The sequence below is a fragment of the Scyliorhinus torazame genome, chromosome 11 (assembly GCF_047496885.1).
Source record: "Scyliorhinus torazame isolate Kashiwa2021f chromosome 11, sScyTor2.1, whole genome shotgun sequence".
Lineage (NCBI taxonomy): Eukaryota > Metazoa > Chordata > Chondrichthyes > Carcharhiniformes > Scyliorhinidae > Scyliorhinus > Scyliorhinus torazame.
Window position 1 is genome coordinate 178,845,036 of NC_092717.1, and position 14,277 is coordinate 178,859,312.

At 43.7% G+C, this 14,277-nt stretch overlaps 2 protein-coding genes across 6 annotated transcripts in view; one reads left to right on the forward strand and one right to left on the reverse strand.

The window, feature by feature from the left end:
• The window catches only part of mterf3 (mitochondrial transcription termination factor 3), a 28,094-nt gene extending 27,575 nt beyond the window's left edge, over positions 1-519 (reverse strand). Inside the window, exon 1 of the mRNA XM_072468094.1 lies at positions 380-519. The gene's annotated coding sequence lies outside the window, so the exon portion shown is untranslated. The remainder of the gene's footprint in view (positions 1-379) is intronic.
• Positions 520-861: 342 nt separating this feature from the next.
• LOC140385682 (phosphatidylserine synthase 1-like) overlaps positions 862-14,277 on the forward strand; it is a 68,346-nt gene continuing 54,930 nt past the window's right edge. For 3 of the 5 annotated variants that reach the window (XR_011933417.1, XR_011933418.1, XM_072468085.1), the window contains exons 1-5: positions 862-1,095; positions 1,462-1,553; positions 1,679-1,723; positions 4,668-4,792; positions 6,925-7,083. Coding sequence is in view for 3 of the 5 variants with exons in the window: in XM_072468085.1 (XP_072324186.1) it covers positions 917-1,095; positions 1,462-1,553; positions 1,679-1,723; positions 4,668-4,792; positions 6,925-7,083 (600 nt within the window). In the remaining 2 variants the exon portion in view is untranslated. The remainder of the gene's footprint in view (positions 1,096-1,461; positions 1,554-1,678; positions 1,724-4,667; positions 4,793-6,924; positions 7,084-14,277) is intronic. The other 2 variants (XM_072468084.1, XM_072468086.1) reach the window with 2 other exon arrangements.

Sequence of the window (14,277 nt, forward strand, 5' to 3'; positions counted from 1 at the left end):
GGGGAGGGTTTACCCCTCTATCCATCAGCTCCTTCACTCTGCTGATCAGAGCAGACTTGGCTGGGGAGGGTTTACCCCTCTATCCATCAGCTCCTTCACTCACTCTGCTGATCAGAGCAGACTGGGCTGGGGAGGGTTTACCCCTCTATCCATCAGCTCATTCACTCTGCTGATCAGAGGATACTGGGCTGGGGAGGGTTTATCCATCAGCACCTTCACTCTGCTGATCAGAGCAGCCGGGGCAGGGGCAGGGGCAGGGGCAGCCCCCCACCCCCATTCCTCTCTCAGCTGTTTCTCTCACCTGGCAGATTGTAGATAGGATTCCAACATATCTCTCAGCTTACTCTCACTCAGTGTATTCGCTATTTCTCTTGCTTACCTGTTTCCCCCCTCTCCTGACAGACTCAAGGCTGGGTTGGGAAAGTATTTCTCTCCTTCTTGTTGTCAGTTATTTTTCTCATCTATCAGGTATCTCTCTCTCCCTCTATCAGCTATTTTTCTCTGTGTCAGCTATTTATCTCTCTATTTCTCTCTCAGCTATTCCTCTCTCTATCAGCTGTCTTTTTTCTCTGTCGATACTCCCCCTCCCCACGTGCTCCAAGGACGTTCTAAAATGTAGCTGCTGCCTGAATGGAATAGTCCACCACCAACAACAAGGGAGTGCTATTCACACATCTTTCTTTTCGATTAATGGACAACATCTCCCAATTTCAAAATATCCCACCTTATATGTAAAAGATTAGGTGTTGTGTCTCTGATCAATGTCCTGCCAGTGTTGCCCGGAGGAGGTGGTTTTGTATTTGAGGGTTAGTTATTCCCCCCCTCTGTCTGTCTCAGACTGGTTGACGTTGGAGTGTTCTGTCTCTCTCTGGGCGCTTGCTGGCTGCCGCTACTTGTCGGGTGGAGCGCTGCAGCCATGGTGTCCGGAATAGGCAGTCGGACAATCAGCAAGAACGATGTGAATTATAAACTGCATTTCCGCATGATCAACGAGCAGCAAGTGGAGGATATCACCATAGACTTCTTCTACAAGCCTCACACCATCACTCTGCTCACTTTCACTATCATCAGTGTCATGTATTTCGCCTTTACCAGGTAGCTGGCTGCGCCCAGCTCTCCCCTTGCCTGCTCTCTCTCTCTCTCTCTCTCTCAATCAGCTGCTCTCTTTTCACATCAGGGCATGAGTACCAGGCTGGCTTTCCAGAGATTCTGCTGCTAGGCCTATGCTATAACGTATCACTTTTGTAAACTTCCTTGCCCGGTTTCGATTCTAAGTCGATTTTTCCTTCTGAATAAACCTCCTTCCACTTTGTCTCGCATATCAGTGCGGGTGGATTGTGAAATTTTATTGCTCCGTAAAAATTTGTGTCTAATAAACTCATGCGTTTCCCAAATGCTTTCGATTGGACTTAAATCCTGTAATAAAAATCCCCAACATGTTACCTTTGTTTTAAAATCTAGGGATGATACAAGTCCGGAAGATAATATATGGAAGGGCGTTCTTTCTGTGGTGTTCTTCTTTCTAATTGTAAGTGTTTTAGCATTTCCTAATGGTAAGTTGTTTGTTACTAGCGAGAATTGCGATTTATCACAATTCTTGCATATTATTTTACATATTCTGAAACAATTTATTTATCTAAAGATACATTGTTTAAGGATTTTTATTTCAATTTTACAGGTCCTTTCACCCGACCACATCCAGCAATATGGAGGATGGTTTTTGGTGAGCTCAAAAGCCTGTTTATTCTAAACTATGCATTTGTTGAAGTTTTTCCTGATATTTGGGACTTGGATTTCTTTCCTCCAGCAATTGGATTAGTATTTTGGCTGAAAAGTATTGGGTGATTGCTTTTGAAAAGTTGGCAAGTAGAATGGAAGCACAGTAGCATTGTGGATAGCGCAATTGCTTCACAGCTCCAGGGTCCCATGTTCGATACTGGCTTGGGTCGCTATCTGTGCGGAGTCTGCACGTCTTCCCCGTGTGTGCGTGGGTTTTCTCCGGGTGCTCGGGTTTCCTCCCACAGTCCAAAGATGTGCAGGTTAGGTGGATTGGCCATGATAAATTGCCCTTAGTGTCCAAAATTGCCCTTAATGTTGGGTGGGGTTACTTGGTTATGGGGATAGGGTGGAGGTGTTGACCTTGGGTAGGGTGCTGTTTCCAAGAGCCGGTGCAGACTCGATGGGCTGACTCGATCCTTCTGCACTGTAAATTCTATGATAATCTGAATGACTAGCCATAGGTTGCTGGTTTGATTTTCCCCATGAATAAATTGTGAATGTCTGTAGCAAAAGTTGGATCTGATTGATTGGTGCCTCACCTGAATTAGAAAGTTGTTGTTCTAGAAACTAAGCTCCATTACAGGCCTTTAATCTAAATTCCAGTATTGTGGCATCATACAGCACAGTGCACTGTTCAGTCCAACATGCCTGTGCTGGTCTCCCCCACCCGCCTCATCAAACATCATCTGCTAAACCTGTGGCAGAGTGTGCAGATCCCGATTGGGCTATTCATCCCCCCCCCCCCCCATTGGCATTAGGAGAGATTATCCAATGAGCTGAAGGGTTTCGTTCGCTGTGATGAGCTTTTTTGGTGTGATCTTACATGCAAGTGTTTTGATTCAATTCAACGTGAGTTGAATCATTTTATTGCGTGTCCTTAAACACAAAAAAGAGTTACCAAGTACCATCTTGTAATTTCAACGAATGAAAATCAGCCTGGCATTGGTTCCACCTGATTGTTGGCCAGGAGGCAAGGATGTACATTTCTCAGTTAATCAATGTGCACTAGACTAGACAAATGCTTCATTGTCTGACAGTAATTAAACTGACAAACTGCTTATAATTACAATAGCTTTTAACTTGGTCCATCTAACAACATTGCAATGAAGACCAAGACATTTTGACAAAAGGCATCACTGTTTTGTCTGGCTTCAAAGCTGCAATCAGAATGTTTCTAAATATAAAAAAATATATATTTATGCTGTGCATTTCACATCCTCAGGATGTGCTAAAGTGCTTCATAGAAGTGTGATTGAAGTGTAGTTACTATTGTAGAATTATTTTGTGCAAAAAGGACCTCCATTTGGTCATCGTACTTGAACTGGCTCTCAAGAACTACCTGATTAGTTCCACCCCAACTCCCGTTCTTTCCCCATTAAAGTTCTGCTTTGTAAAATACTAATGCCCTTCCCTTTTTAAAAAAAAAAAAATAGATTTTGGATTCTGCTTGGTTATTCTGTGTTATATCAGTTCTCTGCTTAAAAGTGTTCCCCAAGTAATCCCTTTGTATTCTGGCAGTGAATTTCAGTTGATGCCCTTGAGTTACCAACTTACTGATTGGTGGAAAATAGTTTTACCTTGACGAAAGCCCTCAGAACTTTGAATTCCAAAGCATTTAGAACAACTTGTATTTACACAGTGCCTTTAACATAATAAAACATCCCAAAGCACGTCACTCGAGTGTAAATGAGACTCTAAGTCACATAGGTATATATTGGCAGATGATTCAAAGATCTAGGTTTTATTGCACAACAAATTTACATGTAGCTAGCAAGGTTCCATAAATAGTATGAAGTAAATGACCAGATCATAATTTTGATGGCTTCAGGTGAGGGAGGAATTTTGTCAAAGGTACTCTGAAAACTTTGCCACTCCTCTTTAAATAACACCATGCAAACCTTTATATCAATCTGAGCAAGCCTAAAGAGCATTATTTAACATCTCCGTCTTTAAGCAAAATGATTTCTTATGGCACACATACTGTTGGTGTCATGCTTGGTTCTTGGCCTCTCCACTGATGAGTACCGATGTCTATCCAATTTTTGCATCAATCTGTCCTGTAACCTGCAGCTGAAAACAACTTTGAATGGCCATGTCATGTGAAAATATTGGGCAAAATGTCCCAAATGTACATCTCATCTGCAAACCGGGTGATTCCAATTGTGAAACTTAATTCTACTTCTGAGCTATTGCTTGTTAGAAAATTTGCAATAGTCTTTTTGTAATTAAAAAAATATTGGTGGGGAGTCCGTGGCGTTGTTGTATTGCCACTGGGCGAGTAATCCAGAGACCCAGGGTAATGCTGTGGGGCCCAGGGTTCGAATCCCACCACAGCAGATAGTGAAATTTGAATTCAATAAAAATCAAGGATTAAAAGTCTAATGTTGACCATAAAACCATTGCCGATTGTCATAAAAACCCATCTGGTTCACTCATGTCCTTCAGGGAAGGAACTCTGCCATTCTTACCTGGTCTGGCCTACATGTGACTCCAGATCCACAGCAGTGTAGTTGACTCTTAACTTCCCTGTTGATGTGGCCCAGCAAACCACTTCGTTCAAGGGAACTTGGCGATGGGCAAGATCAAGGGCACTTACGGATGGGCAACAAATGCTGGCCAGCCAGCAACGCCCACATCCCAAGAACAAATTTAAAAAAAAAAGTTATGTGGTCATTAAATAGCTCAAAATTCCCCTATTGACAGTTTTTTTTCATGAAAATCCAGAAACGTTTCCTTTCACTAAACTATTTTGTTCTTTGGTAGATAAGAGGGCCCATTAATTGCATTTACTAAAAGTTCAGTGCACAAATCAACGTGATGATCTCCCCTGAAGCTTGGCCAATGTAATGTTTACCATGCCTTTTGCTTTATTTTATGTAATACTCCAGGCCTCAGCGTGCTGTATTTCCTTTTTTTGGTGTTTCTGCTGTTCCTGAATTTTGAACAAGTGAAATCTGTTATGTATTGGCTGGACCCTAATCTACGTTATGCCACTCGTGAAGCAGATGTGATGGTATGTACAGCATTAATATCGCTAGAGTATCACATTGTCTGTGTTGTGGCAATACTTTCATGAAGATTAAAAGCCTGGAACTTTTGTTTTCATTCTATTGGTTGTTCCTTATTGTCTTTAAGATATGGAGACAAGTCTAGAATGCATTCAAACCATTGCCCCATTTAAATTCATAATGCACCTATTTACAGTATCCAACTGTATTTTGAACATTCGTGATGTTATTTGTCTTCAATTTCACTGAAATGTCTTGACTTGTCTTATTTTTGTAAACATCACATGTTTTATAGTTTCAGTTGATCCGAAGCTCAATTCTCAAGTGGTCATGATATTACTTCATGGGCGAGTAGAGTTGATGATGTTGTTTTGCAGGAAATCAAATCAATGACAAATCGGCCCTATGCAAAATAAATCTTCTGGAGTTGTTTAACTCAGTTTAATAAGTGAACATTGGTGTGCAGTTATGGCCTGAGATACACAAATGGTAACACCCAGTTCAAACTTGTAATCACAATTACAAGTATTGTTAATTATTGCAAGCTAGCAACGGCATGTGGCGCAGTGGTTAGCACTGGGACTGCGGCGATGAGGACCCGGTTTAGACTCCCGGCCCTGGGTCACTGTCTGTGTGGAGTTTGCACAGTCTCCCCATGTCTGCGTGGGTTTAACCCCTACAACCCAAACATGTGCAGGTTAGGTGGATTGGCAATGCTAAATTGCCCCTAAAATTAGAAAAAGATAAAAAATTGGGAACTCTAAATTTTAAAAACAATTATTGCAAGCTAAACCATTTTAAATAGTTCATCTTAATTATTCTTTAATGGTTTATAACTTACACTGCATGGATTGCAGCGGTTCAAGAAGACAGCTCACCACCCACCTTCTCAAGGGCAGTCAGGATAGGCAATAATGAAGGCCGAGCCAACAACGTCCACATTCCTATGAATAGATTAAAAGTCAAGTTTGTAAATCTAATATGCAAATCTTGACATTATTAATAAGAAGCCTAGAAGGATTTTGCACAGTTTGGAATTAGAGGCCTACTTATTCTGTTGTAAATAAGTAACCTTCAAAAGAGTAATTTTCTGGAAATACTTGGTTAAGATTACTGGTTAGTTGTACCGTAAGTTAATTCCCAGCAAGTAGACCTCAAGTTCAACTTGGCCACAGCTAATATTTTAAATTTGTGTTTTCTTCCCATTTTGGATCAGCTTCCCCGACCTTTACCATTGTCATTTTAGGGAAAAAGCTAAAGCTGCATTATTGATGTGAGGAAAGCAAATGGTTTTTGCAGCAGTCACTTTTTGTTGGCTCAATCAAGCATGAAAGTTTTTATGGCAAAGTATGAATGTTGTTTTTGTTCTGATTGGAGAGACAGGGTATGGCTTAGAAAAAAACAATGAAAGTCTATTGTTCTAAAGTTGGTATTCAACTCCTGTCTTTCTCTGTGGTTGCTTGGTTCATTTTACTTGGTTCATTTTACATATGCATATAGGAAATGATCAGTCTGTCCCATGCAGTTGCAATGCTGTATATACATACATCAGGTCAAGAGATGCCCTATCCCTTAGATGCCCTGCACATCAATTACATTACATGTTTTCTGAAAGTTTACATTCTCCATGATGAGGGGAGGGAAAAAAACTTTGTCCTGATGAATAAACGTTGGATGGCTTTTAACAAAATGCTTATTTGAAAACTGCGGTGTTAGATTGTGTAATTGATGCCAGAAGAATGTTCTTATTTGAAGTGGACACTGACTGAAACTTTTATCTTAGGAAGTTGGTGTGGTGTTCAATAAGATTGTTCTTTTGAAAACATTTTAGTTTAGTTTGGATACCTGTGTGTAACAATAGCTCAGCAATGTTGCTAACTTGGTTATTATGTTGGTTGGTTAACTGATTTCAAACCACATAAACCGAAATCTAGATAAAGTAATCATTCCTTTTATGTCATTCATGTTTGATATAACTGTTCCTGCTTTAGCTAGTGGGCTGCTTCACTGCGACAAAAACGTTCTTCCCTGATCTTAAAATGATATGTGAAGAGTGCTGGATAAGCCAATTATTTATGTCAGTCTTTTATCAGGATTAACTTGAAAGATTAAACTTTTAATGTCTTGTTTTTAATAGGAATATGCAGTCAACTGCCATGTCATCACGTGGGAGAGGATTCTTAGCCATTTTGACATCTTTGCATTTGGACATTTCTGGGGCTGGGCTATGAAAGCGTTACTTATACGTAGCTATGGGCTCTGCTGGACCATTAGCATCACTTGGGAGTTAACTGAGGTACGTCATTAACAGAGTCATAACTGCAAATGTAAATTATTAAAATTGGACAAACCAAATTACAGATGGCAATACCTCCATAAGCTTCTGAAGCAATTGCGAGCAATGCTGTGTTCTTTCAAAAAAAATGAACACGCTGGTGTGGAGCGACTCTACAGATTGACATCTCAACTCGGTCATTTTGTGTAAGGAAGGGTACAGAATACAAGTAAGATATTAACATCTTTTTTATTAAATAAATTTAAAGTACCCAATTCTTTTTTTTGCCAAGTAAGGGGTAATTTAGCATGGCCAATCTGCCTACTGTGCACATCTTTGGGTTGTGGGGGTGAGACCCATGCAAACACTGGAAGAATGTGCAAACTCCACACGGACAGTGACCCAGGGCCGGGATCGAACCCGGGTCCTCAGCGCCTTGAGGCAGCAGTGCCATCTACTGCGCCTCCTTGCAGTCCCAAGATATTAACATCTTTCATACTGTCAAACTAAGGAACAAAGTGACGGTGAATTTTCTGTTCTTATTCAAAACCATATGGCTGGCAGACAGTTGGCACATGTTATACTATTTTGATTTCCACAAGAATTAAATCTAAAGATTGAGCATTGAATAGGTAGAATATGTTGAGAAATGATCTAGGTTCACGTCCCAATATGTGTTGATTAATCTGGTTTCAACCAGGACTGCAGTTATTGAACACAATTGTAACACACAATAGGCGGGGGAAGGGTAAAATCAAAGTCCTTGGACAATATTTCTGTGCAATCCACTGCAGTGGAGGTGGCCTGCCATTGGCTAGAAGTGGGATCTTCTGGTTTCAAGGTTCCCGAAGGGTTCAATGGGGTTTCCCATTGAATGCCCCCTGATCGCCAGGAAACCCCGAGCGGGGGTGTGCCATTGACAAGATCAAAATATCCCAGCGGAATGAACAGCCGGAAAGTTCCGGCCCCTGTTCCTGATTGCAATCTAGTCTCCTACTGTAAGTGTATGCTCGGAGGTTGGAGTGAAACCTGGCATGGTTTAAAAAGAAAATTAGAAAAAACAGTTGAATTTACAAATCTCAAAGAGATGAGCAACAAGTTCTGGCTTTGCCAATGACACCCACATCTCAATAGAGAGAGAGAGAGAAAATCAAGTTTTTAAAAACAATGTAAGTGGTGGGAACGTATCATAAGGAATAATGTGCAGTATTTCTGAAACCCCTATTTAGTTTTGCTTCTTTGAATACTGCTCGCACTCTATTTCATACTACGTTTTGTGAAGAAAGTTAAATCCAGTATGGGCTATAGTAGTTGTTGAGTTTACAGGTGAGTTACAGGAGCAATAGACATTGTCCTGGCAACATTACAGTTGATCACCAAACACATAGTGAAAGACTGAGAGCTATTTCCTGGAGAGTATTATGTGGCTCTGCATTTCCTGCTAAAGCTATTGTTTCTTGACCTGCAGTAAGTATTAATCTTCAACCTTGTATTATCTGTGGCAATTAATCCAATTTTTCTGTCAGAATTGAGTAATGGAATAACATGTACTTGGGGTACAGGTTTTTAAATTTGTTCTTGGGGTACAGGTTTTTAAATTTGTTCTCAAGATATAGGCAATGTTGGCAAGATCCCATTTATTCACTTAAACTGTTTTTCATGCTGCAGGAATAGTTACTTTTCAGTGAGAGATTGGGGAGGACAAAGTAACCACTTAATGACCAGCCTCGGGAACCTTGAGGCTGTGAAGGGATTTATAGTTGCTCTCTTTCCACGCCTATTTGAAAATTCTGGTGTAATCACGAGATATGTATACTATTCTGTCTGGGTAAATGCGTTAGAGAGATGAATACGTAACTCCAGGACTAGTGTGGGAGAAATGGGATTTGATGCATGGGGCACTGGCACCAGAACTGAATAAAGTGGGATCTGTATCGTTGAGAGACCAGTCTTCACCTGAACCGTGCTAAGGCCAGTGTTGCGACAAGTGTTATGACTAGGGGGGTTGAGAGGGCTTTAAACTAAATAGTGGAGGGAGGGATTATGTAAGAGGAGGTGCTATAAATCAGGGAAACAATGAGGTAATAGAGCAGAGTGTCAATCTCGATAATGGTGAGCAGAGTGTGGCAGAAAGGGAAGGCTTGCGTTAGAATTTTAGAGCACCAATAGATAAGGCCAGTGATTTCAAAAATAGTAAAAAGACCATGTTAAAGACTTTGTATCTGAATATGTGCAGCATTTGTAACAAAATAGATGAGCTGTTAGCACAGATAGAAATAATACTGTGTTTACTGCCAATGCAAGATGACCACAGATATCTGTCAGTGGAGTAATTTGAAGGAGACACAGTGCTGTTGGATCTTATTCAGATTTTGAAGCTGTTCACCCAGTGTCTGTGCCCCCCCCCCCCCCCCCCCCCCCCACCGTCAGGTGGGCAGCCAAGGCCGCCACCTCCCAGCAGTTTGCAAGGATTGGGATGAGGATGGCGGGGAGGCTCCTGATCCATGTGGTGACAGCTGCAGTTCCGGATTACAACTTCCACATCCTGCGTTTGCAGCCCTGGGGCTTCAGGATCAGGAAATGGTTCAACCTGTTGGAGCTGTAAATGAACGATATGGAGGTTGCAATCCGGAAATGTGCCGTCACCGGGTGGATCAGAAGCCTCCTCTCCCTCCCTATCCCAATTCCCGGATCCATTCTTCCCCTTGCTCCACCGGCTCTGAGAAGGTGGGGCATTTTTAATCACCGCCTTTAATAACTGTTTGATAAGTATTGCTGCTCCTGGCCGCTGTTCACTCCAGTACATGCAATAACGATACAGAGTAAAACAGAACTGCCATTGGCAGCAGACGCAGCGTAGAAATAAATGTGTATGACCTACAGCCATAACAGAGACATGCTTGCAAGTTAACCATTTGGAAAGATAAGAAATAGGAAAGGTAAGGTCACTTGTGGGAGTGGTTTATAGGCCATTAACAGTATTTGCACTGTAAGACAAAGTATACAAAATAAATGGGGCATGCAAGAAAGGTCCACAATAACCATGGGTGACTTCAATCTGCATGTAGATTGAGTGAATCAGATTGGCAGTGTAACTGTGAAAACAAGTTCCTTAAATATATTCAGGAACATTTCTGGGAGCATTACATTCTGGAGCCAACCAGGCTGTTCTAGGCCTGGTAATGTGTATTGAGACTAGTTTAATTAATAACCTCATGGCAAAGAAGCCTCCAGGTAACAGCAGTTATAGAATGATAGAATTTAATGTTCCATTCAGTTTGAAGGGGCGAAGTTTGGGGTAGAGCTGGCTAATATAAACTTGGAAATTATGTTAAAAAGCGTGTCAGTACAGATGTTGTGGCAGACTTATCAAAGAGATGTTTAATAACTCGACATAGATTTATCGCTATGAGAAAGAGATTCTTTGAGAAAGATGCACCATCCGTGGCTAAATAAGAAGGTGAGGGATTGTATCAAATTAAAAGAAACACTACAAATCTGCAATGAATAATGGCAGGTCACAAGATTGAATAGATTTTAAATACTACCAAAAAATTACTAAAAATAATAGAGATATTGAGAGAATGTAAGCTAGGAATACAAAAACAAATGGCAAGAGTTTCTACAAGTATTTAAATGGTAAAATCAAAGAACTCCTATAGTGCAGAAGAAGGCCATTCTGCCCATCGAGTCTGCACCGACCCTCTGAAAGAGCACCATACCTAGGCCCCCACCCGCATTCTATCCCCATAACCTAACCTGTACATCCCTGGATACTGAGAGACAATTTATCATGGCTAATCCAGCTAACGTACACGCCTTTGTACTGTGTGAGGAAACCAGAGCACCCGAAGGAAATCCGTGCAAACTCCACACAGACAGTGTCCCAAGACTGGAATGAACCCAGGTCCCTGGCACAGTGCTAACCACTGTGCCACCGTGCTGCCCCATAGTAACTAAAGCTAATGTTGGCCCTCTAGCAAATGAATCTTGGGAATTGATAAAGGAAAACAAGGAAATGGCAGAACAGGTGTTTTGTGTCTATATTCACTGTAGAAGACATAGAAACCCCACCTAAAGATACTTGAAAATCAAGAGGTGAGAGAGAGGGAAGCTACTTAAGAAGGAGCTTGTCACCAGAGAAACGGTGTTGGGAAATCCATCAGAACTAAAGGTTGCCAATCCCCAGGATCAGAAAAGCTGCATGTTTGGGTTGGCAAGCTGTAACTAGTGCAGTGCCACAGGATTCAGTGCCAGGGCCTCAACTATTTACAATCTATATAAATGACTTTGACAAAGGGACTGAGCGTAAATGACTTTGATAATGGTAGTTAAATTTGGCAATGAAACCGAGAGAGGTACTGTCATAAACTCATAAATCACCAAAAATACTTCACATCTGTCGCCACCCAAGAGAATGAGGATGTAGGTATGGAACTTGGGCAAAGAACTGTGAGGTTCTTGAGCAAATTGACACAGGGAGTGACAAAGTATTGGAGGCGTTGGTCGTCTTAAAAGTGGACAAATTTCCAAGTCCGTTGAATTGTGCTCCAGTCTGCTGTGGGAGGCGAGGGAGGGGATTGCAGAGGCTCTGACCCAAATTTTTCATTCCTCTCTGGCCACGGAGGGAGATGCCAGAGGACTGGAGAACAGCTAATGTATTCCACTATTTAAGAAGGGTTGTAGAAATGAGCCAGGGAACTACAGACCAATGAGTCTTGCGTCAGTGGTAGGGGCAACAATTGGAGAAAATTCTGAAGTAGAGAATATTGCCACTTGAAGAGACCAGGTTTGATCAGGGATGGTCAGCATGGCTTTGTCAGAGGGAGTTCATGCGTAATAAATTTGTTAGAATTTTTTTAGGAGATGAACAAATGTGTAGACGATGATAGTGTGGCTGATGCAGTTTATATGGATTTCAGCAAAGCCTTTGACAAGGTCCCACATGGGAGACTTATAAAGAAGGCAAAGGCACATGGAATACAGGGTAACGTGATGAGGTGGATTCAAAATTGGCTTAGTTTTAGGAGACCGAGGGAGATGGCATCTGGCTGCTTTAGTGACTGGAAGCCCGTGTCCAGTGGCGTACCACAGAGATCTGTGTATTTGCCATTTATATAAATGACAGATAACTGTTGGGGGGGGGGGGGGGTAGGATCAGAACGTTTGAGGATGACGCAAAGATTTGCCAGGTGGGTAACACTGAGGTTGAGTGCCTTGGGTTACAAGAAGATATAGACTGGATGGTCAAATGGGAAGGTAAGTGTCAGATGGAATTTAACCCTGAAAAGTGTGATGTGATGCACTTTGGAAAGAGAAATTTGACACTGAAGTATTCAATGAATGGCATAACACTGGGAAGTTCCAAGGAACAAAGGGACCTTGGCGTGTTTGTTCATAAAGCTTTGAAGGTGGGAGGGTAGGTAAATAGGGTGGTGAAAAGGACTTCCGGTAGCGGCCATGTCCGAATAGGTCGCGCACACGGCAGCTCCCGCCGGCATCGGAGTTTCAGGCCTTGAAACGGAGCGGCAACGGCACTTTGATTCCCGGCGTGGCAAAGGACGCTGGAGAGGTTCTTCCCCCCCCCCCCCCCCCCCCCCCCCCCACTGCTGTATGGAGGGAACCAGGAACGGGACCGTTAAAAGAGCGATTGCGGGGAAGCGAGCGGAGCATGTCGGGGAGGACAAAATGGCGGCCGGCGCGGACCAAGCAGTGTGGGCCCAGTGGTCGAAGGAGAGCAGCAAGAGTTTCTGAGAAGCTGCTTCGCAGAACTGAAGACGGAGATGCTGGCCCCTATGAAGGCCTCCATGGAAAAGATGGTGGAGACTCAGAAGGTGCAGGAGAAGGCGATTTTAAAGAAGTGGAGAGGAAGGTATCTGATAATGAGGATGAGATCCTGGGCCTGGCGGTCAGAGTGGAGGCGCACGAGGCCCTGCACAAGAGATGGCAGGAGAGACTGGATGACCTCGAATATAGATCTAGGAGTAACAACCTGTGGATTCTGGGCCTCCCTGAAGGTGCGGAGGGAGCGGATGCGAGCACGTATGTGACTACAATGCTGGGGACGCTGATGGGCGCGGGGGCCTTCCCCGTGGAACTGGACGGGGCGCATAGAGTCCTCGTGAGGAAGAATAGGGCGAGCGAACCACCGAGGGCGATGGTGATAAGGTTCCACCACTTCATAGACAGGGAGCTTGTCTTGCGTTGGGCAAAGACGGAGTGAAGCAGTAAGTGGGAGAACGGCGAGATTCGCATATACCAGGACTTGGAAGCTGAACTGGCTAAGAGGCATGCGGGATTCAACCGGGCTAAGGCAGTCCTCCACAGCAAAGGGGTGAAGTTCGGGCTCCTGCATCCAGCGAGACTTTGGGTAACGCACCAGGACAGGCATCATTTCTTTGATACGCCGGACGAGGCGTGGACATTTATTAAGCATGAAAAGCTGGACTCGAACTAAGGGGCAGCTGCACGTGGGTGAAACGCTCTGGCGGGGATATGTAACCGGTTGTTGGCCTGATGTAAGATTGGTAGTAGAATTTAAGTTGTTCGCTTTTCTTTTTCTGGGTTTTGTCCCTTTTTTTTTGTGTTTCTCTCGGGGCGGGGTAACGCCCGGGTTGTGTTTTTCATTGCACGGGAAGAATCTGGATGGCTCTTGCCCTCTTACCCTGTGGGGGAGGGGGGGTTGGGGGCCCGAAGGAGGAGACAATAGTAAGTTTGGAGATAGAGGCGGGAGTGGCCGGGGTCAGCTGACTTACGGAAGCGTAATGAGGGGGAAATCAGTGCTAAGCGGGGGCTTGGCTTGGCTTGGGGGGGTGGAAGGGGTGCTGCTTTGTTGACTGAAGGGGAGCCAACTGTTGGGGACGGATGGAGAGTCGGGTGGGGAGGCCTCCGGCGGGAAGGCTGGAGCGAGCGGGGAGCGCGGGCAGGTGGCTGGCCGAGAAAGGGAGATGGCTAGTCGGCGGGGAGGGGGGGGGTCAACCCCCCCCCCCCCCCCCCCCCCCCCCCCCCGTCCAGGCTGATCACGTGGAATGTGAGGGGTCTGAACGGGCCGGTCAAGAGGGCCCGCATGTGCTTGCATTTAAAGGGATTAACAGCGGACGTGGCCATGCTACAGGAGACGTACTTAAAACTCGCTGACCACACGAGGTTAAGGAGGGAATGGGTGGGCCAGGTGTTCCATTTGGGGCTAGACTCAAAGACCAGAGGGGTGGCAAT